This window comes from Pyrus communis, chromosome 1 (genome assembly GCF_963583255.1).
Source record: "Pyrus communis chromosome 1, drPyrComm1.1, whole genome shotgun sequence".
Lineage (NCBI taxonomy): Eukaryota > Viridiplantae > Streptophyta > Magnoliopsida > Rosales > Rosaceae > Pyrus > Pyrus communis.
In genome coordinates, this window is record NC_084803.1 from 13,190,275 (window position 1) to 13,212,850 (window position 22,576).

Sequence of the window (22,576 nt, forward strand, 5' to 3'; positions counted from 1 at the left end):
TGGAGAGATGCACATGCTTGGAATTACAAGGGGTGATAACTTAATCCGGGAAAGTTTTACTTGCAAAAATGAAAGACACAAAACATGGTTTACTTTACGCGAAAGATCTCGATTGACTTGGTTGGATATTATGTATAAAACAACTATGCTGAATCACATGGGGTTTTTGTCAGTTGAACTTGGACTGGTTTTCCTCTCTTTTCGAGGCATCCGACGAATTCGCCTCTAGATTAATCTGTAACTACCACACAATCTAATCTAACTACCCTTTATTTAATATTGGTAATCACAGTGCTTTCTGGCCTATATATACCCCGTTGTATTACCTATCTTCCACATCAGGATCAGAGAAAGATAAACGAGATGGAAATACCTGTGATAGACTTTAATGAGCTCAACGGGGAAGCAAGGAGCAAAACGATGGCTCTTCTGCACCAAGCTTGTGAGAAATGGGGCTTCTTCCAAGTAAAAACCATGTTTTCCTTTTCCATTTTCGTTTCCGAAATTTAAATGCATATCTGTTATCACGTCGTTTTGAGTCTTGACGAATGTATTGCTTGATATTTGCAGGTTGAGAACCACGGAATTGATAAGAAGTTGATGGATAAAGTGAAGCAATTGATAAATGAATACTATGAGGAAAATTTGAGAGAGAGCTTTTATAAGTCAGAGATAGCTAAAAGCTTAGATCAAGAAGTTACCTCGGAAGTAGACTGGGAAAGCTCATTTTTCATTTGGCATCGCCCCACATCAAATATTGAAGGGATTCCGAACTTCTCAGAGGATCATTGGTAAGTCAGTTTTCAATAGGATGTTAGAAACCATAACTTACGAACTGCGAAATGACACTTTGAAATCATATGCATATATGTATTCTGACTGGTATGCATGAAATGCAGCAAAACAATGAATGAGTACATCGCTCAGCTGATTAAGATGGCAGAGAAACTTTCTGAGCTCATGTGTGAGAATCTCGGTTTGGAGAAGGGTCATATAAAGGATGCATTCTCTGGTGGCAAGGGTCCTTCTGTGGGAACAAAAGTTGCAAAATACCCTCAATGTCCTCAGCCAGAGCTTGTGAGAGGACTTCGGGAGCACACTGATGCTGGTGGGATCATACTCCTGCTCCAAGATGACCAAGTTCCAGGCCTCGAATTCTTGAAAGATGGAGAATGGTTTGCAATTCCACCATCCAAGAACAACACCATGTTTGTGAACATAGGTGACCAGGTGGAAGTGTTGAGTAATGGAAGGTACAAAAGTGTTTTGCACCGTGTCCTGGCAGACAAGAATGGAAGCCGACTATCCATTGCTACCTTCTACAATCCTGCCGGCGATGCCATCATCTCTCCCGCTCCCAAGCTCTTGTACCCCAATCACCTCCGTTTTCAAGACTACCTGAAGCATTATGCCACCACAAAGTTCTCAGACAAGGGCCTTAGATTCGAAACAATGAAGCAAATGGCCAATAACCATAATGGGTTCCTTTCCTAAAAGTGCCAATCACATAAATTTTCTGTTGCTCAGTCATGAGTGTCTTGCTTCTCTCTTTCTTTTTCCGTTTCTGTAGTGTTGTTATGTCATCCACATGAAAGAGCACTCAAGAAATTTATAGGAAGAAATAAAAGGAAAGATTTGGCAACGAATGCAACTATTTGTTTCTTCTTTGAACGGGGGGTCCTTTACACAAAATACTGGTATCTCTTATGCTTTTAAGAGGAGGCAATGTACGATTTCATCATCTAAAAAGTTCCAAGTCAGCCAGTTTACCTAATAGAGATCTGGCTAAGAAGGCTTTGTTTTGCTCAGCTACTTCAGTCAATATAAGCTTGTGAGGCTTCAAGAGCGGAGAACATTTGCTGACTAAGCATAACAAAAAGTTCCCAAATTTCAGAGAGTTGGAAAAATTTCCGGCCAATTCCTTAGCCTGGTAAACAATATGGTCATCTGAACTCTGTGTTGAATGAACATTATAATTCAACATGCTTTGGAGCAGGGTAAACAATGATTATGTTCATACCATTGTAGTATAGATGCTCATGTAAGGTCGTTCTCCTCAAAGACTACTTTAATGATTTATGTAGAAACAATTCCTAATTAACTACTTAGAATTAAAAATTGAGAAAATAGATTTTGAATTTGGGTAATATTAAAAACGAATTTTAATTAAAAATAAATATGATAAAATAAAAGAGTTTTAAATACCAATTTAGAAAAGCACTAGGTTTCACCATCGCCTAACAATCCTATGAATTTTTACCAATTACTTATGATCTACACATGCCACTTTGAAGGTTAGGTTTTTTTAATTTTATTCTACTTGGAACCTCTAACATAGAACGTATATCTAACATGCAATCCGTACGAACGTTTGGATCAAATATGAACATGAGAGACTCATTAAGTTTTATGAAAACCCTTTGAAAAACCATGCAACCCTTAAGATGTGGTGTTCACCTTAAATGAAATTACAATTATTAATCACAAGAAACCATTGTCAATTTCAAGGAACCTTCCGACCAAAATTGTATCAAATTACTTTTCTAACGATCCTAATGGTGGTCAAGCATTAAGACAATTAGATAGTTTAAAACAGTGATCAATAATTCAAAGCATGCATGCAATCAGTCATAAGTAATTAAATAAAAATTACATATTCATACTAAGGCTCAAGGCTTCACCGTAGCAAAACGGATTAGTTACGCATATTAATAATTAAAATCATAAAAAATATTATTATAAAGAAAATGATTGAAAACACCTTAAAGTAAAGGATCGAAATTCTCCAAGAATCCTAACCGAGTTCCTATCTCCAAGGTTGAATAATAGAGCGTACGTAAAACTGAGAACGGCAAAGCAATATATGCTGCTGTGCCATCGCACAAACCCTAAAATTGTAGTTTTTTTTGTTCCAATTAGAAAACTAAATAATAATAAAATATCTTAGAAAATAAAGTCATAATTAAGCTAGGAGAATCGGCTAAGTAACTGTCCAGCCACGTTTTAGCCTCAAATATCCTCCAAATCCGGCCCATGATAGCTTGTTTTGAAGATCAGGACATTCTGAACACATCTCTAGAAGGCCAAGAACCCATCAGATGTCATCTTAGGCTCCAAAAACGCAATTTAAGCCCAAAACGTCATTTTTTCAGCATCGCGCATTACTCCTTTATTTTATTGCCAGAAAATAACCGTTTTGTGGAAAAATCTGATATTTTGATACGATCAAGCTAAGTGACTCACGAACATCCTCCAACTGGAATTACTCCAAAATTCGTCCGTTTGACCACGTTTTGTTCCAGGAGAATTCGAAAGTCCTATATTGAAAGTACAATTCAAAGTATCAAAATTCTTCCAAAATATTATCCAAAATATACTAAAAATAGGGTTAAATATATAATATAAAATCCACTCATCAATGATCCTCGCAATCACATCACATATGGGATTATTGATGCCATCCCGTCAAAGAATCAGTTGAAATAAGAGTGCATATTCACAGGCCCCTTGATGAAGCTTGCGGTACTCCACCATTGCAGTCACTAATACTCGAGAAGCTGGTTCCTCAAGCACCAACAACTTGGGAAGGATGACCGAGCACAAAACCTGGCTTGGCCAAGTAAGCTCTTCTTTGCTTCTGCTTGTTAGATGAGAAAGTACAACTGAAGCAATCTCATCGTCAGCTAACCAAGGTTCAATCAATCCCGAAATCATCAAAGAATCTCCTCCTTTGTCCAAGCAAAGTTCACGAATTTCATTCGCTAAGCCCATGGTTTTAGAAGTTGATTGAAAATCTGCAACCTGAGCTTTCAAATTAACTGCCTCTTTTTGAATTTCAGGTTCAAGATGAATGCTAACTGGGTCGTCAATATTCATTTCCTCCAGAAAATCATTCATAAACATGCCTTCATCCTCTCCAACTTGACTCGACGAGCCATCATAGTTTTCACAATTACCACTCATTGTCCTCGAATTCAATTCCTCAGGCGATATAGGAAGCCATGGTAGGACCAGATCACTGGAAGCCACGGAGTCCTTAAGCCACCTAGGCAAGGACTCAAACGCATCCTCCACGGACTCCAAACTCAAGCAATTAATCCAATCATAACATGACTCAGACATTCCATCGAGCAGATTGCGTGCAGCCCTCTGAACCCATAAATCAAGCTCCTGACTTCCACTCAAAACAGTCCTCGCCAACCTCGCCAAGTCCCGACCGCAAAACCCTTGACGTTCAAAATCCAGAAACGACAGAATTCGCGACTGAACCATGTTCGGAAGAGTCCGTATAAAAACCTGTTCATCAAAACTCCAAATCAGTCGCCAAAGCCCATTAAAATTATCATTAAAAAAAGAAAAAGTAACAATTGGTTTTCGACCCTTCACCTTTCTGTGATCGAAGGCTAACCCGAAGTCGAAAAAAGAGAATCTCTGGCAACGATCGAGTCCAGAGGTTTCATCAGCAACGAGAGGAAGGAGCCGGTGGTGATTGGGGTAGCCGATGACTATGAGGCGCTGAAAGATTGGTTTAGCCACGCAGAAGCTTCGGGTTCGGGGGTCGGGGAAGTCAAGAAGATGTCGAAGAGTGGGACCCACTGCTCCATTGTCGCCCGCTCCGGCTCTGCAACACTCTGTTGGGCTGGGGGTTTCAGGAATCAGAGGGGCTTTGAAAGGTTTAATAAGACGCGGGAAAGTTAAAATGTTCGTTTTGATTAACAAGTGATTGGATTATGGGGTTTTAATTTGTACTCGTTCCCAAACACGGTCTAAATTGAACAATACTTTAAGGCAGAACAAATTTGGGTACGGACAGCCGAACACGTTCTGTGTAACACAGTTCTATAAACATATGAGACTTTTTTGGTATTTTGATCTCCACTTGAATTCACGTCAGTTCGATTTATGTGAAAGTTGCTCTAGTATTGAGTTATTCTCTTTGGGTGCACTTGAAAGTTGCAGTTTCTTGTCCAAACAGTTGTCATTAACGAATTTATGCTAGCACTTGTCTTAGTCAACATGTTCATATTCTATCATACCTTACCCTCTCACCTCATACCCAAACACTCTAGCTTTCTTGTTGCAGTTGCCAGCTCTTGCTCTGGCTTAGGATCAGCAGCAACCCCCTCACCCCCCCTCTTTTTATCTTCCTCTTTCCTCTTCCCCTCCTCTCCTCCAATTCCACCCTACACCCACACTATTTTGTTACCTCTCCGTCCCCGACACCCATATGGGTTTGTTTTCCAATGCAAGAGGATAAACTAATTGTCTTCCAGTGCAAGAGGGTAAACAAATTCCTCGACACCCATTTAGGTATATTCTCCAGTGCAAGAGGTTAAACTAATTCCCCAGCACCCATCTAGGTTTGCTCTCCAGTGCGAGATGATAGACTAATTGCTCTCTAGTGCGAAAAGGTAAACTAATTCCCTGACACCCATATGGGTCTGCTCTCCAATGCGAGAGAATAAATTAATTGCTCTCTAGTGTGAAAAGGCCACACAACTCAAAAGATCGAATACTCGAATACCAGCTAAGCAGCAAATGATTAGGGGGTAGCTGCCACTTCACACTCAATAGTTCGCTCATTCGACAATTTATCTTCAGCAGCTCCGTCCTTGATTGCTCCATCTACTGCAGCTAAGAAATCAAACTCAAGTAGTTTCCTTATTCTTGGCAAACAACCCAGACGTGGCAGCCCAAACTGTAGCCCATGCCACGCCACTTCCTCAGCCCATACCGAGCCAGCCCTTAGCTTCAATCAAGTCGTGCAACACAAGTTATGGCCTCTGCCACACCACCTCATCGGCCCATGCTAAGCCGGCTCCTGGCCCCTGCCAGTCGGCGTACAGCACCACCCCGACGACTGCCCTGTGGCAGCACTACCCAAGAAAATGACAAAGGAAATTAAGTTTTTCTTACATTGGTACGGCACAGAGAAGACAAAGAAATCAACGGAATATGGTTCTTTGCACTAGCAAGTAAAGAAAGTGCTAGGGGAGGGGAAACAAATATCCTCTAACTTTCTCTCTTTCTTGTAAGGATAAATAATTACCTTCCGGAGTTAATTTGATCCCCTACTTAAGGTAGGCTTAAATAGGTTTTGGAAGCGATTTATTTCCCTTTCCTAGAAGAATCTAATTCCAAGTCCAAGTGGGAATCAACATCAAAGTTGGAGATCTCTACACCTGCTGCCCTTTCTTGCAAGCAGCCCAGCAGATGTGGGGGCATTTGTGAAGCAAAAAATAATCAAGAAAATTATGGAGGTGACACATGTACTTTTAGGTGAAAATGACAAAATTACCCTCGAGGCACACCGAGATTCCCACGCACATGCAATGGACAATAACGGCTCAATCAAGGAAGAGTTAAAGGTAATCAAAATGGTATTTATTCAAAACTCTCTCATCATTCCTCATCAAATCCTCACTCAAAAGGTAACTCCCAATTTTCTCATTCAATTTGGAATTAATTGCCAAGTTAATTGCAAGATATTATTTCACATAATAACTTGCAATTACACTCATAATTTGACCATATGTGGCCAGCCCATATTCTCCAAATAGAGCCAGTCACTCCCTTATAAATAGCCATGTTTTTCCACTAAAATGCTAGGCTATTATCTTCCCAAAAATTCCTAAACACTTTCTCTCTCAAATTCTAACTTTAGCATCGGAGATTATTCGGTTAAAGTCCCCCTATTCATCGTGGGCACAAGAAGCTTTTGGCCTTAATCTTAGGTGTTATTATTTTGCATGTGCATTTTCGTCAAAAGAGAAGACGACAAAAATTTACATCCATACAATGTGCATTATTTATCACGCTTTCGGCTATACACTTTGGCTGTTAGACAAGAGGAAAATAAGTCATTTCTAATGATATTTCATGATATTACCATTGATTATTTTTTTTATAATAATAATCATTATTTTGAGAGGTTAGTAACGGTTTATCTAGTCATTCCAGTTTGTTTTAGTTAAGTTTGTGGGATCTAAGGTGATAAGGACCATAAGGTGAAAATCTAGAGAGGCTTTAGATAAAGAGTGAAATTATCTTTTTGGACAAATGCACGCGTACATGTAAAAAAGAATGAGTGAATATACGTTACAAATGTTAAATGAGCATGGTTATATATTTATGAAGTATTAGATGGAGACAGGATATATATCCTATCTTTTGGTTGGTGGTGAGGTGGAGTAATTGGGTTAGAGATTGACTAGCACATGGTAATCTCCAAATTATCAATCACATGATGATGGGATAAAATGCCATCATGGTTTGATAGACTTCTTTGACTTGTGACATACAGATCCATTAGTTTGAACATTATCACAAAGTTTTCTAACGACTTTGGGACACATGGTGCATTTAAAGAGGGAAGGTTTATGACATTAGGGATTATTTTTTGGTGACAGTGATATATCAGGACCGTATCAGCTATTTTTGTGATTACAGCAAAAAGGGAGTTATGGCTTGGCCATCAACGAAAGTAGCATTATAACTCAAATAGGTTTTGCAACATGAACATTTCTTTCAACTCAAACAAACAAACAACTTAAATGCTTTATGCGAAAATCTTACTCTATGTCAAAATTTTCTCACAATTCTGAGACAAATACTAATTATCCTAACTTCTCCCCATCGCCACATATTCAGTTCGTCGGAACATCACTGGATTGGCAACCAGCTACATATTCAGTTCATTGGAAGTCATTAGAGTTGTATGACCAATTGTTTTGAGAGTACCTTTAGTTCGTTGAAACATCACTACTTCTAGACTAGTTCGGTCGGTTATCTATCCAAGTCTCAATTAGTGAAGAATCTTCGATTCCTTCGCCGAAAGAGATCACTTCATTAGCTTTCCAGCGAAATAAAGTGTCTACAATTGGTTACTCTCATTGGTTACTTTCATTTGCATTTTGCATTTCGGCAAAAACTCTCATCTTTTTTAGTGCCTGTGCTTTTATAGCTTGATACTGATTTGGCACACTTATATTCTCACGAATATAGTTAAGGCAACCGAAATTGGCTTGGGAGATCCTGCAGTAAATTAGGCAACCTTATCTTCAGGTTCTAGATCCCTAGGTCAAGTGGTGTTCCTTCCTTTCTTGTAGCCGCTTGAGTGCAGAAGTCAGCAACACATTTGACACAACCATACATATTCTACTCGCTCGACCGAGCATGCTCACATTCACAATGTTTTGTGCAATTTTTTAGACTTAGGCTGATAAAAACGACCTACATGACATTAATATATGGATATTTCATATTTGATAATACAATAATTATTTAGTTATTTTCATATAAAATTAAAGGGAGTTTTAACGAAAAGTCCAAAATACTGTTCACTTTAACGAATAACCACATTTTTACACTAAAAAAATCAATCATGATACTATTCACTTTACCATTTATTTTGTCTTTATCATTAAAACTCAAAGTTTTCAATCATTTTTTCATTAATTTTCTTAAAATTAAATTGATGACAAAAACGTGAAGTGACGGTAGATCAGTTTCATATTGAGAGGACCTATGCATTGTTCCTCAAAGTAGACCTTGGACCAATCAAATCTATGCAACGTGGAGCCTTGAGCTCGAGTCACGTGGGCAAGCATGTTGTCATTACCGCGCCCGGGAGTTCTGTCTGTTGACTTGAGTGCGGGTGGGGCGTGTTTGTAATCGCCTCAAATGCGCGTCGGCTTCGTTGTTTGGCGAGAAACGCGGTTTCCACTTTTTTCTTGTAATTTCAACGACATGTAGTAAAGTTGCAAACTTTAGAAATTTTGAGATGTAGGATCCGTGTCAAAGGGGGGCAATTGTAAAAAATTCCATGATAGGTCATTTAATCAAATTAATACTTCATTATCAATTCAAGTAAACTTTAAGTTAAATTTACCAAAAACTAGTAATCTAAGTGTTACTCTTTTTGTTTCTTGATTACTTGCATAGGAAACGAAGGAATTATCAATCTAAAATATGAGTAGCGAAATAATCAACATTGGAGATTGGGAAAGCACATTATAAGTTGAGGTAACATGGATCATCTCATCATTGTAGGAAGATTGTATGTTAGAATGTGTCTGCTTAGGGTTGATATATTTTCTTTAAGATGGCATGAACTACAATATTGAACATTCTTAGTTGTTTTGAACAATATCTTACCTAAAGCAAAGACTAATAATATCTCAAACATATCATACGTTATAATACATTTTAATTTTTTCATGCGATGACGCATGATAAATTTTGAACATTACCATCTTAGTGTCTCCATTTTATATAAGTTTCCCTTGTAAGTCGATCACTTTGACATCCCTTCTGAGTATTAGTGATTTTGAACATTACCCTACTTACAATTCCTCCTCCCAATGCACAAAAAAAATAAGACTCCCACCCCAAAACCATATCCCAAACCATATAAAACCCAATACCACCAAGACAATTCACACCAAAAACAGAGCAAGAAGTAAAGAAACCAACACAAAACCCTTCCCCCACCGACTATCCCATCCCACTATCCAATCCAATCCGCCCTCCCACACTCGCTCTCCCCACTCTTCCTCCAAATTAGTCCAGTCCCACACCATGGGAGTGAGCAACAGGATAACTGCTGCCCTCAACTTCACAGCCCTCCTCTGCGCCATCCCAATAATGTCCGCCGGCATCTGGCTGGCCTCCAAGCCGGACAACGAGTGCATCCGCTTGTTCCGGTGGCCGGTCTTCATCCTCGGCGTACTCATGCTGTTCGTCTCCCTTGCCGGCTTCATTGGCGCCTATTTTAACAAACAGGGCCTTCTGGCTCTCTACCTCTTCTGCATGGCTGCTCTCATAATCCTGCTCCTTGTCCTGCTCATCTTCGCCTTCACCGTCACGAGGCCCGACGGCAGCTACGCCGTGCCCGGCAGGGGTTACAGGGAGTACCGGCTTGACGGGTTTTCGAAGTGGCTGAGGGACTATGTGAGGGATTCTTCGAATTGGCAGAAGATAAGGAATTGTTTGGCTGACTCTGATACTTGTCCTAAGCTTACACAGCAGTACATGTCGGCTGATCAGTTCTTCTTTGCTCACATCTCTCCTCTCCAGGCAAGTTTCTCTCTCCAAATTTTCAAAGAGATTCTTTTTCTTTTTTCTCAATTTTTTGAGAAAGATGACTTTTTAACTGCCTTGAGTAACTTGAATTAGAGACTTTGATGAAAAATAAAGAACTCTATGATCCATTTGGAAAAGGATAAAAAGCAAGCTAAAAGTGATTTCTCGGAACTAAACTTGCTTCTAATTATGTGTAGCAGAAAAACTTTATAAGTTTTTTTGTAGAAGCGTTCTTTTAATCATGTACTTCTCTAGTGAGCGTTTTTTAATTTTAATAATTTATATGTTATAATAAATAACACTTATAGCATAAGTGCTTACGAGCATAAATATTTGTTATAAAAACAATCTCAAACGATGCCAATTGCCAATATAAAATGGTGTTTGTTTTAGAATGAAATTATTTAGTTCCTCCTTGAGGTTACTAAACCCTAGTTCCTTAATCTTTTTACTTTTCCAATGCCACGTTGTGAAGTTACTAGAATATGACGGAAAAAGATCACTAGAAGTTCAAAAGTCAGAAATTACCTGAAGTTTATATATAAAGTGAAGTAGAGTAGGACCCACCAATTTTGTTTATGTATTATTCCACAGGCCCCACACCACATTGCATCCCTTCAATATGGTCCATGAATTAGCTGTCATTTCACTCCCCATGATACCTACCTTACTGAATTATTATAAGAAATCATGGATTGTAGACCAAATGAAAGTGAACTAAAATTGCATAATTGGGGACACATTTTGTAACTTTCCATTGATTGAATCATTGGACAAGATTACAAGGAACATCGTGTGGCTGTTGCCAGCATATTACACTCACATGTTGACAAAATTTGGTGATGTTCTTCTCTTTACCCTTTTCTATTTTTGTTACTAGGGTTCTTCACAAATACGCCCCTCGAAACTCCATTTCATAGTAAAAACGGACCTCCACTTTGGACGGGATAAAACCCCTGAATCCAATTGTCATTGTACTGGAGATGCGGAGATGTTATTATTACTGTAGTTTGGTTTTTTATTGTTTCTCACTAGTATTATTAGTTGTCATGTGTTGTTGGTTTTAGAGTCAGACTATTGTAAAACCTCCGACAACGTATGGATACATTTATGTAGTTTGAATTTCAAAGTGTTTCTCACTGACAATAATCATAGTCGGGGCGACTTTTCTAATTTGTTGTTGTTGGTTTTACAGTCAGGGTGTTGTAAACCTCCAACGGTATGTGGATACAGCTATGTGAATCCAACACTCTGGATAAACCCAGTGAACACAGGAGCTGACCCGGACTGCTTGCTGTGGAACAATGACCAGAACCTGTTGTGCTACAATTGCAACTCCTGCAGGGCTGGACTGTTGGGGAACCTGAGAAAAGAATGGAGGAGAGTCAATGTCATCCTCATTGTGGCTGTGGTGATCCTCATTTTCGTCTATCTCGTCGCCTGCAGCGCCTTCAAGAACGCCCAGACGGAGGAACTCTTCCGCCGGTACAAGCAGGGTTGGGTTTAACTAGCTTCCAAACACAACCCTATTTCTCGCCTCACCTAAACCTTCCCTCTGTTTTCAATTTCTTATCTTTTGATGACTTTTGATAAGTCCTTGTTTGTCACTAGTGTAGTCAATGTACATATTCGTATGTTCTTTTTCTATCTACACTGTATGGATGGATAGATAATTGACAGGCTGTGAATGATGTTTAGTTTTCAAATACCCGTACACGACTATTTGGTTCTGGTTTAGCAGCACTCAGTTTCTATTTCAAGCGATGAAATTCTGATAAAAAACTGAGTTATCAAATACTCGAATGCCGACCATTTGATTAAGCCGCACTTGGTTTCCACTTCGTTAAAAGAGGTTTGAAGTTCAAATCGTATGAACGACGGTTGTTGATCAGCCGATGACTTTCTCCTTTAGTGAATAAGAGAATCGAATCTCGTTGACAACTTTTCTTTTTTCTTGTCTTTTTTTTAACTGGTATAAGATGCTTCTGTTTCAGTGGTCCTTGCAGCTTCTTGGACAGATCGATCTATGTGCTTTGAACATGTATGGCAATTTGGCAGCATTTTGCAGCTACCCTCACGCGCGCACTCTATTCTATGCTTACAATCTAAAATATGCACCGACTTTGCCTACTACGGAGACCAACTTTGCAAGGAACAAGGTGATCAATAGTTATAGTTGTAAACCCAAGCTAGAATTTTGGGTTCTGTTTTCTATTTATTGACACGGTTGATTATTTTCGGGAGTGAAATCACTATATAGAGCTAAAGTATTCAAGTGACTCAGAATGGTTAATCGCTATGAATTCAAGTTTTAAGCATCAAATTTTGGGCAGAGTAATTAAACCTAAAACCGAAGCTCTAGAGTACGATTATATATCCTAAATAATTAACCATGTCAACAAAATAGACCAAAGTCGAACAAAATTGATCAAAAAAGAGATTTTCTCGAAATGTATGTCTTTTAACAAAGAACGGACATCTTGTAAAGAGAAAATATTTCAAGAAATGTAACCACTTCAGTTGGTTTGCATGCACACTGGAGTTAAGAGCGTACAGAGAAAATAAGAGCAGATTTGCAAGTTCACTTACTATGAACTCTTCTTTGGGATGACTCACTGGCTATATTAGCAACTATTAACAAAATTCCTCTTGAAATTCGGGCATCGATTGGAAGACGAAGAAATTTCTCGCATTCGGTATCTCTATACCGTAGATAATTTTCTAGAGTATACAATGTACATAGGATCTGAGCGTCCAGGGTTCGGGGATATATCCACCGCCTGCAGAAAGTAGCAAACTAGTTCAGAAAACTACAGGAAGTCTCGACGCCTTACATTACAATACATGGCTTGGTCTTTAGGTAAACCGTATACAACTTTGCATTACTGTACATGCTCGGCACTGAGGTCACTTAACTAACAGATCATATTGGTCAACCAAAATCGAATGTGCAAAAAGAAGAATCAGGAAACAGGATTAAGAGAATTGGAATGTCATATGTGAACCTGAGCTGATTATCTGTGCTTTATATGCAATAAGTAGACATTGTACATGCTATGATCAGTGCATGCTGCTCCGTATCGGAAAGAGAATTAGGACAGAGCAGGTGCTACTTCTGTTACTGAAACAAAATAATAGACAATCTACCTGAGGTGGTTCAAATCCTCCAGTGTAGTGGAAATATGCCCCCACAATCAAACCATGATCAGCATCACCGGTTGATGTCCATATTGAGATTGCTTTAGTCCAGAAACAACGGTTGGAAAAGCTGTTTGTAGACATTTTCATTAAGTTAGAACTGGTTGAGGGGAGACCTGAAAGATTAAGAAAAACAACTAGCACAACAAAAGTGGACAGAATGATCACCTCATTATAGCAAGTCCACCTGGCTTAAGAATCCGGCACATTTCCTTGAAAACGTCAAGAGGCTTTGTGATGTAATCAACGCTAACCTGCAATATGAAAATTCTTAAACTCCAAGAGCAGATAAATCATCAAAGTTATCAGGAACTGGAAAGATTGGTCGCCTCGAGTCATTTACTGAGATTGTGTGAACACAGAATACATTTTGCAAATTAAAACCCTAGTGCCGATCAACAAGTTCATATGTGCCGTTAAACAACTACACAAAATGATAATTCCTTTATGTAATCCTGATTGTCAGATTTTCTCATGTAAACACAACCAGTGATTATGAGCTCCAAAAGCATAATGCCGCCCGCATAAATTCTATTGTAAGTAGATAAAATAGTAAAAGAGACGGAAAGACAGATACATACCACATTAGTAATCACATCAAAAGAATTGTCTTCAAAGGGAAGTTTGGGGTTCACATTCAAGTCTTGCACAACATACTCTGTCAAGACCTACAAAGTTCAACGAATGAGGGTATATTCATTGATTCGAAATGATAATGTAAGAAGATTCCCAAATAAGAACTGTGATGCAATTTCAATTGCAAGAAAAACAGTTTGTGTGAACATGTGTAGAATAAAAAATGAGCAAGTAATCATTGGTGCAGCACCTGCATATTTGATATGTCTACATTAAAAATCTGAGAAAGAAGTACCGGATTGCGCTTTAGCTCTTCTTCATTCATCCCCATTCCCACTATTCGCTCTTGCTTGTATCCCGGTGGAAAGTGACAGACCTAAATATACATATTAAAAACAGGATCATGACTTCGAAAACTTACAACTATGCAATGAGGATGACTCTCCGCACTACAACTTAAGGAGACTCACCCAACTGCTACACATGTCCAGCATGCTTACTCCTGGAGTGTTGCTAGGAGGAAACACTTTTGAGTAGTACTTGGTCAGTGCCGCAATGGCAGGATCATCAATATGTGTCACAAAGCGTGGAGTCTCATAAAACACCGAATCCGATGACCTGATCAAATCAAGTTCTAGTTTTCAGAACTTATTAAGTTTAACACGAACTTAGGCTTAACTTATTAAGTTTTCTAGAACACCTAAAGGCAAAAAACACAACTTAGAAGTTTTCTTACTCATCAAAGCGCTGGAAATCCTCAGGCTTGAAGGGAAATTGCTCTGGCCATTCCACATTCTTCAGTATCTTTAATTTGACACAAAATGTGGGATTAGGCATGCCAAATAGAATTAACAAAAATCCTAACATCAAGCAGTAGGTTAACTTTAAAAATTCAGTAATTTTATATACATAGGTAACCCAGAACATTCTAATTGCAGGGTTTATGGAGACATTGGAGATAACACTGGTATCCTGTGTCAATCATGCACTGTGTGCGTTTTAACTTTCTCACATAAGATTGGCTCGGAAAATTATGACATCTCGTTGCAGGGAAGTTATTCTCCGGTTTTCGCTATCCCAGTAGCTAACTGTTTCAGGTTTCTAGCTACACAAAATCACTCAATTTTCCATAACCCTAGAATCCGACATAACCAATGCAAATTTTCCTCTAAAAATCAAAACTTTAGATTCAATTCAGCAAAACAGATACATATTCCATAATCAAATTCCAAAGTTGAAGAAAACCCAGAAACCAAATCAACAAAACAGCTAAAAGACCAAATCAAAATCCAAACTTTAGACAAAAATCCTACCTCTTCAAAAGAAGGGCCGCTCTTCAACCTTGCAGAAGCAGTGAAAGATTTCCCACCAACCGCACCAGACATGTTCATCAACTGGGCCCAAAACGAGACTCCAAGGCCCAAGATCAGACGGCGGGGAGCTCTCCCTCCACTTTTCCACTTGTTGTCAACCTTTGATGAAATGGGAACTGAGCCAGCAGCTCTAGCTCTAGGAACTAAATAAGAAGAAGAACAAGGACGTATACCCGCCAAAATTGGTAACTGATGGACTCTGAGACCCATGCATTTGGCCATTTTTTTATAAAATCGGAGATGATATCAAGGAAAGAAAATCTATTTCTTAAAGATCATGTGGAAATATTGGGTCTCATCTTTGCCAACATTTGTGGTGGACTTGGAGTTTACGTGGCTATTGCATGACAGTGTTCTAATCGAGCCCATATTTTCATTTTGTTTTTCAATATTTCGAACATTTGGTTTTTCTTTACAGAAAAATCGAGGGTAAATCGACACATGACTTTAAATATAAAGATAACTGTCCTTCGTTACTTCACTTATTTATAAAGATAAATGCTCTTCGTTACTTCACTTATAAAATAATTGGCTTGCAGAGGATTTGGGATCTTAGAAAGAAGTTTTATCTGGTGTGGTATCAAGCTAATTGGTATTTTGAGTTTCAGATTTGGTTTCTCACCAACATTATTTCTTTTTAGCACATCCTCGCACTCAGGACATATCATATATAATACGAGCATGAAATTCATCTCCAACTACTGAGCCATAGTGGTTACAATAACAGTATTTTAAAACAATTATGTATCATTTTTGTAACGTGCTATGTCTAGTTAAATTTCTCTATCAGCTTACTAATACATGGACCCAATCCAGATTTGGGCTTTTATGGCATATTCCTGCTTTTGCTTGCAGGCTTTCCCATTTTCCAAGTTTCTTCGTCTCTATGGCATTTCCTTGTCATTTGCTTTACTAGGAAAAATAAATTAGAAATTAGTCACAGTTGAAAAGGTTAACTTGGATATATCTATCCTTGTTGAAGAAATTAAAAAGGGAAAATTTTAAAGTGTATAAACAAGTAGTGTTTATAGTACAAAACTTTCTTTCTCCTAGTGAGAGACTTTGTACTTGTTTAGATATATTTTAAAATCAATCTTCAGCAAAAATGCAAGTAAATTTTGGAAAAACACTTTAAGTGTTTTTGGAACCAAAAAACATTTTCTCTAAAAGTGTTTTTAACTACTTTAAAAGTACATCCAAACGAGCTCATTCTCTCATATTGAGAGTACTCGTTACCGTTTTGTTTGAGGTTTTCAATTTTGAGCAAATTTGGTGGCGCCAGCCCTAATTTCGTTCGATGACGGTCACCGTTCTTCCCTTTCTTTCATTTTCTCCTCTTTTCCATCCTTCTACTATTTTTACCCTTCATATCATCCGATTTATTCTATTCTTCTTACCCCACTAGTATCCCCCTCCTTGTTCATCCATATTTCGATCTACAACCATGCATCCTCTTGAGATGGTAAGTAGAACTCCGGTGTTTCCAACATCATCACCTTCTCTATGTTGTCTACCCTTACTAACAATGTTGCTTATGGGTTTCTATGGGCTTCATCTTGGTAGCTGGCTTCTTTCATTTGTTTGCCAGCTATCCTTAATTTGTAGTTGTGCTCGAAGAGCTGATCGGGGTTGGATGTTGCAATTGGCGAGACGTTGACTGGTTGTGGGCTTGGAATTGGACGGAACGAGAAACACTATTGGGGCGGCGATAGCTGTAGATTTTTCTGTTCTATTTAGCTTTGCTTTTGTTTTGGAGCCTCAGCTGTCGGCTGGCCTTTTGTGTGGCCCATTTTGGCTTGTTTATATATTTTAGCTTTGGGCATTTGGTTTGCTAGTCTGTAAGTTTGTGGTTTGTAATAAAAGTAACTTTGTACCAAAAAAAAAAAAAAAAGTAGTGCATATGGGTATGCGGATACCACACAACCCTTTTTACTTTTCATACATCATTTGTTAATTTATGTCTGTTGATTTTCTTCAATTTATTCGATCTGACGACTAAAAACTAAAAAGGTGTGGGAAAAGTAAAAAATGGTGTGTGGATATCACACCCCTACATATATGAAGAATTTCATGAAACAAATTCACCACCACAATAGCGTCTCAGTCTAGTAATGCAACATTATGTTTAAATTTAACTCAACTTACCCTTGATATTGGATAATTGGACCGAGACGTCATTTTAATAATAAACTTATTTCATGTAATTTTTTTTTCTTAGAGATATTTTGTTGGATGTAAGTTGCTCTCGAGCACAAAACTTTAAATCTCTAGTGCAGCTTGGAAGAAGACGAAATATGGTGAGGAAGGGAGGAGGAACGTTGATTAGAAGGAAGGGTTCCAAAACAATTGACAGCCAAAAAAATGGTACTTTGTGACTATGCATGCACCAAAATATGTGACAGAATAGATAAACAAATGCTTTGCTAGCTTGCAGCAATTTAGTAGACAGAAAGTTCCAAGTGGGTAAGTGTCCATCCAATTTTAAAACATTTTGAAGAAAAGCACAGGCACAGATGCATGATTGCATGTGGGAATAGTTAGCTACCTACTTGGCTTTCACTGTTGCACTATGCATGCACCAAAATTATACCTACGATTTCATTTTAAAAGAGAAATGCTCTTTTGAGTTTGAAAATTTCTCATGTAACTCAACAATTTTTCTTCAATAGTTTAAGACTACTGAGTAGTTCGGAAAACAAACTGTAATGATTGATTTAAAAAAAATCAAATAATAAAGATTGTTTAAAAAGTCGAACTAATTGGTAGGTTAAACTACCGAAGACAAACTCATAAATGAGACTATTCATTTTTTATTTTTCCTGCTCATCTCAATTGATCATTGTCTCATGCATAACTTGATTCTTGTTGAATGAGCTATGAAGTCAGGGATGATGTAATATGCATAAATTCGTATTTGATCTTTTTCGCTCGTTAGTTGATCATAGTCTCACACACAACTTCAAATCTTCGATCCTTGTCAAGTTATGGGGTGAAACTACAACATCTCAGACCATTGTATACGTAGATGAGGCAACGAGACAATCTCTTACATTATGGTACGAATGTCGTATTCTATAAGTAAAGTAATTTAGAATATCGTTTTTTGAAAAATAAAAGATAAAAGTTTTGTGGTTAATAATGTTTTTGTCTTTTATTTTTTAATAATGTTTTTGTCTTAAATACGCAGCAACATCCACTTCAAACCTCTATATAAACAACTCCCATTCCCTCCCCACTCCCTCTCCCACCACATTTCTAGGATCTCTCCCTCTCCGATCCCAACCCACCTATCCCGTCAACCGGGACGACCCGCCCACCCCTCTCCCCGAAATGGACCGACCCAGATTCGTAATCGAAGCCTCCGAGGCCGAATCAATGGCCAAGCAGTCCAACCTCACCGTCCTCCAGCTCCTCCCCTCCCTCGTCAAGCCCGCCCAGGCCCTCGCCCGCCCGCCCATCTCCAAATTCCACGTCGGAGCCGTCGGGTACGGTTCATCGGGTCGGATCTTCCTCGGCGTCAACCTCGAGTTCCCGGGTCTCCCCCTCCACTACTCGGTCCACGCCGAGCAGTTCCTCGTCACCAACCTCTCAATCCATTCGGAATCAAAGCTCCAATACATCGCCGTCTCCGCCGCCCCTTGTGGCCATTGCCGCCAGTTCTTCCAAGAAATCCGCGGAGCCCAGGATATCCAGATCCTAATTACCTCGGTGGAATCAGGCGACGACAACTCCGGGCTAAACGGTTTCGACCCGCTTCTCCTTTTACTCCCCCACCGATTCGGACCCGAAGACCTCCTGGGACAGGACGTGCCGTTGCTCTTAGAGCAGCACGAAAACGGCCTGTCGTTTTTGAGCGAAACCGAGAATTTAACCGGAGATTTTAAACTGAATGCGGAGTTAAAAGCCGCGGCTTTAGAGGCTGCGAATAAGTCACACGCGCCGTACAGCGGGTGCCCGTCGGGTGTGGCGATTTTGGACTCCGACGGGAAAATGTACAAAGGGTCGTACATGGAGTCCGCCGCCTATAATCCAAGCATGGGCCCGGCTCAGGCGGCGGTGGTGGCTTACATTGTCGGCGGTGGTGGCGGGTATGAGAAAATTGTGGGCGCGGTTTTGGTGGAAAAAGCTGACGTCTTGGTTAAGCAAGAGCACACGGCGAGGTTGCTATTTCAGGCAATCTCGCCCAAGGTCGATTTTCGGGTTTTTCACTGCGGTTCGGGTTCAAATTGTGTAAAAAGTCTTGATCTTTGATGATCATGAGTAACGCGATTGTTACGAAGTGTTGTTATTGGATGAATTGTGAATCAATGAAGGATAAATAAGCATTGTCCTTGACGGAGAACGGGATGGGCATTTTGTAATGTTTGAGTTTCTTATTTCTGTGTATTGGGTTAGGCTGTCCATAAACAAATAAGCATGATCTTTGACGGTGAACGGAATGTCATTGTAGCAGTATCCTAATCCAATTAAAGTGTGTGATTCGAATCTCGTTGTAAGGAAGTTCTTCTCCTGCATGACGCCATACAAATTGTAATCAATCCACTTCGTAAGTTTTTGTCGCTGCCAATCTCAAAGTATATGAATCCTTGGACTTCTCTGTTCTTATCAAATTGTTGCTCGTTTAACCTTTTCACACGACAGTGCGTGATGGATGGGCATCCGTGTTGTAGGGAACTTCTTTATCCTGCATGACGCCATGCAAATTGCAATCCATCCACGGAATTGGTTTTGTTGTACCTTGTGGAAATGGAATTTCTCGGTTCAGTACTTTGCGTCATGAGATTGGCTATTACGTTACTGTCATAGCTTGTGGGATGTTTGCCATTTAGTGGCTGCCAAGTGCCGACTTTTTTCAGAAGCTAACATTTTGCAAGGAAAAAGCTTTTTTTGTTAGTACAGTCAGCCAAACAGAGAAAAAGAACAAAGATTACCATAAGCTTATGGATTAGATGGTGTACATGGATAGCACCGGATTTAAATTGAATTAGTCAACTCAGCTTTGCAAATTTGATAGGAGTGTGGATATCTACTGAGCTGGATTTCCAATACCTTCACCTTTCAAAAAAAAAAAAAAGAAAAAAAAAAAGTGAAAGAGCAGATGATGTCTATCGCAATGGTCAAGAGTAATGTTGTTTATGTATTCTGGTGCAGGTTTGATTCTCACCGATCTTCCTCCTTAACAACTAACGCACTAATGTTATCGTTTGTCAAAATATAAAAATTGGAACAACAAAGTTTACTAGTTTGATCTGTTTTGAATTGATGCCAAAGGCGAAGTTTTACTCATTACAAGTTACGATTTTGTTGTTTTTCGATCACCCAAAGGTACAGTACAAGGCGTTATTCAGTGGTGCATTCGGAGGTTTAACATTTCGGCGATTTCATCTGCAATGGTTGAGCAGTTGGATGGAAATGGGACGAGGAGACATAGCCAGATCTTGATGGATGCAAATTTGGAACCTAATATGTCTTCACAAAGTGTCTTGGTTGCTTTACATTGTAAATGTTGTGCCTTGGTTGCAAAGGAAACCATAGTCTAGAATGACACTTTCTACCTAGGGACCCAACCTTTGCACTGAAAATAGTGGCTGAGAAGTGGAGCTTTTCATAACCATTTTGATATTTTTTATTTTTTGTGTAAGAGAGAGCGGAACCATACGAGAAAAAAGACCGGTGAAGAAGGATGGAGGCAGAAATGTAGGATAATGCATGAAACGAAAATTTAAAATGAAAACACTTAAAATTGTGTTTGACTGTAGTTTTTTTTTTTTTTTTTGTAGTATTTTCTTCTCTTTCTTTCACAAAAAGATGAAAACGAAAAAAGAAAATAAAGTTATAAAAAAAGTGCTAAGTTTGCCAAAATATGAAGAGGGTTCCAACCTGAGCATCCAATTCTCCTAACTGACCCTGCATTGGTATCATGACATAAAGGATCTTGCAATTTGGTTGAATTTAACATATTCTTTGTAGCTATATACAATCAAGCTTAGCCTGGACGTGTGATTGAAGAGTTCAAGATAATGGAACAGATTCCAAAAGCATACTGATCTAACTCATATCTGCGTTCGGAATCAACCTTTGAGTATATGTTCTTCTCCCATCTTGGAAATTTGGAGAAAAAGGTGCATTCTTATCTACCCATCAGTCCACTGTGACAATGTGGAAAGAAAAGATGGAGTTGGTTGAGCCTTTTGCAGCCTTCTGTTTCCATCAATTCTCATAAAGGAAGAACCTGAATTTTCCTTTTATCTCCATGGAGCTTCTTCGCAGTTTCAGCTCCAATTGCATGTCACCATTTACATATGAATTTACAGACTCTGAGTCCTAGAGCCACGTGTCATTGAACCCATAATTCACCATCGAGAACAAGGAAATTTTGGAAATAAAATAAAGAAAATGATTCCCGCATTCCTGTTTTCTCCTTTGTTTATATCCTTTGATTCTCTTTCGATTTTCTCAATCCAAACAAAAGAAAAGAGAGGTGTGATGAGGGAGAAAAGTAGAGTGCGGAAATCATTTCTATTTCGGAAAAGAAAAGACGGTGAAAATAAGGCCTTACTTTTTTGCGATTCCAGGTAATAAATCATCAATCACCAATATGTAATTCTCATTATTTGGCCAAAGAATAAGAAGAAGAGGCAGCATGTTTGAGAGGCAGTTTGAGAACATGTGCACCACCTTCACCTGATCCAAGCCCTTCTTCATCATCCACAATGAAGACATCCTCAGGCTCCCTCAGAGCTCCATGCACCAGAACAACCGCGAGGCCAATGGAGAGTCCGGCGATGATATGATATCTCGCATTGGTAAGGAAAAGTGCGACGACTGTGACCACCAACAGAGCCATCGTCACCACTCGTTCGTTGATCCGGTACCCTAGAATCATCAAGGGTTGGTCATGCAGGAAAAATAGAAAGAACCATGCAACCATCATGACGACGAAGACAATCAACGAAATGGGGTGCCAAAGGAGGCTAAGGAAGAGGAGGAACAATGTGATGATGGCGTAGTTCATGCGATAGAAGACGACGTTGGTCTTGATTCTGTGGATTGATTGGTTGAAGGTGGAGGGAAGGGTGAGATTTTGCAGTTGTATCATCCCCAGCCATGGTCTTCGGTTCTCTAGGCCTGTCTGGATCTGTTCTTTTGCGCGTATGACGAAATGTTGGTTCGATGATGGCGGAGGTTCGGTCGTGATAGTCCCGTACGTTGTCATTGTCCGGTGGCGGAGACGGAGAGAGGAATAGAATGGTATGGAGGTCTGTGGCAGAGACTCTGCAGAATGCGTGTAGCTTGGATATCTAATTTTGGGGGAGAAGTTTAGATCACTGATCAAGCATCAGCTA

At 39.2% G+C, this 22,576-nt stretch overlaps 6 protein-coding genes across 6 annotated transcripts; 3 read left to right on the forward strand and 3 right to left on the reverse strand.

Annotated features, from left to right (window-relative positions):
• The first annotated feature begins 205 nt into the window (after positions 1 to 205).
• LOC137709210 (1-aminocyclopropane-1-carboxylate oxidase 1) lies at positions 206 to 1,594 on the forward strand. Its single transcript, XM_068448333.1, has 3 exons — positions 206 to 465; positions 571 to 791; positions 900 to 1,594. Exons 1-3 carry the CDS (start codon positions 364 to 366, stop codon positions 1,492 to 1,494), a joined length of 918 nt encoding a protein of 305 aa, XP_068304434.1. The 5' UTR covers positions 206 to 363; the 3' UTR covers positions 1,495 to 1,594.
• A 1,224-nt stretch (positions 1,595 to 2,818) lies between these two features.
• LOC137734694 (uncharacterized) lies at positions 2,819 to 4,862 on the reverse strand. Its single transcript, XM_068474337.1, has 2 exons — positions 4,387 to 4,862; positions 2,819 to 4,296 (listed from the first exon to the last, which is right to left on the reverse strand). The coding sequence occupies exon 2, from the start codon at positions 4,270 to 4,272 to the stop codon at positions 3,466 to 3,468; it is 807 nt and encodes a 268-aa protein (XP_068330438.1). The 5' UTR covers positions 4,273 to 4,296; positions 4,387 to 4,862; the 3' UTR covers positions 2,819 to 3,465.
• Positions 4,863 to 9,288: 4,426 nt separating this feature from the next.
• Positions 9,289 to 11,793, forward strand: LOC137734427 (tetraspanin-2). The gene is made up of 2 exons (XM_068473700.1): positions 9,289 to 10,081; positions 11,283 to 11,793. Exons 1-2 carry the CDS (start codon positions 9,580 to 9,582, stop codon positions 11,588 to 11,590), a joined length of 810 nt encoding a protein of 269 aa, XP_068329801.1. The 5' UTR covers positions 9,289 to 9,579; the 3' UTR covers positions 11,591 to 11,793.
• Positions 11,794 to 12,507: 714 nt separating this feature from the next.
• LOC137734418 (uncharacterized) lies at positions 12,508 to 15,526 on the reverse strand. Its single transcript, XM_068473694.1, has 8 exons — positions 15,171 to 15,526; positions 14,594 to 14,661; positions 14,328 to 14,475; positions 14,153 to 14,233; positions 13,863 to 13,949; positions 13,450 to 13,535; positions 13,231 to 13,351; positions 12,508 to 12,863 (listed from the first exon to the last, which is right to left on the reverse strand). The coding sequence occupies exons 1-8, from the start codon at positions 15,450 to 15,452 to the stop codon at positions 12,786 to 12,788; spliced, it is 951 nt and encodes a 316-aa protein (XP_068329795.1). The 5' UTR covers positions 15,453 to 15,526; the 3' UTR covers positions 12,508 to 12,785.
• A 2,966-nt stretch (positions 15,527 to 18,492) lies between these two features.
• Positions 18,493 to 19,718, forward strand: LOC137742893 (cytidine deaminase 1-like). Its single transcript, XM_068482836.1, has one exon. The coding sequence runs from the start codon at positions 18,561 to 18,563 to the stop codon at positions 19,479 to 19,481; it is 921 nt and encodes a 306-aa protein (XP_068338937.1). The 5' UTR covers positions 18,493 to 18,560; the 3' UTR covers positions 19,482 to 19,718.
• A 2,012-nt stretch (positions 19,719 to 21,730) lies between these two features.
• LOC137708336 (PRA1 family protein F2-like) lies at positions 21,731 to 22,559 on the reverse strand. The gene has a single exon (XM_068447396.1). The coding sequence runs from the start codon at positions 22,444 to 22,446 to the stop codon at positions 21,841 to 21,843; it is 606 nt and encodes a 201-aa protein (XP_068303497.1). The 5' UTR covers positions 22,447 to 22,559; the 3' UTR covers positions 21,731 to 21,840.
• Positions 22,560 to 22,576: the final 17 nt, after the last annotated feature.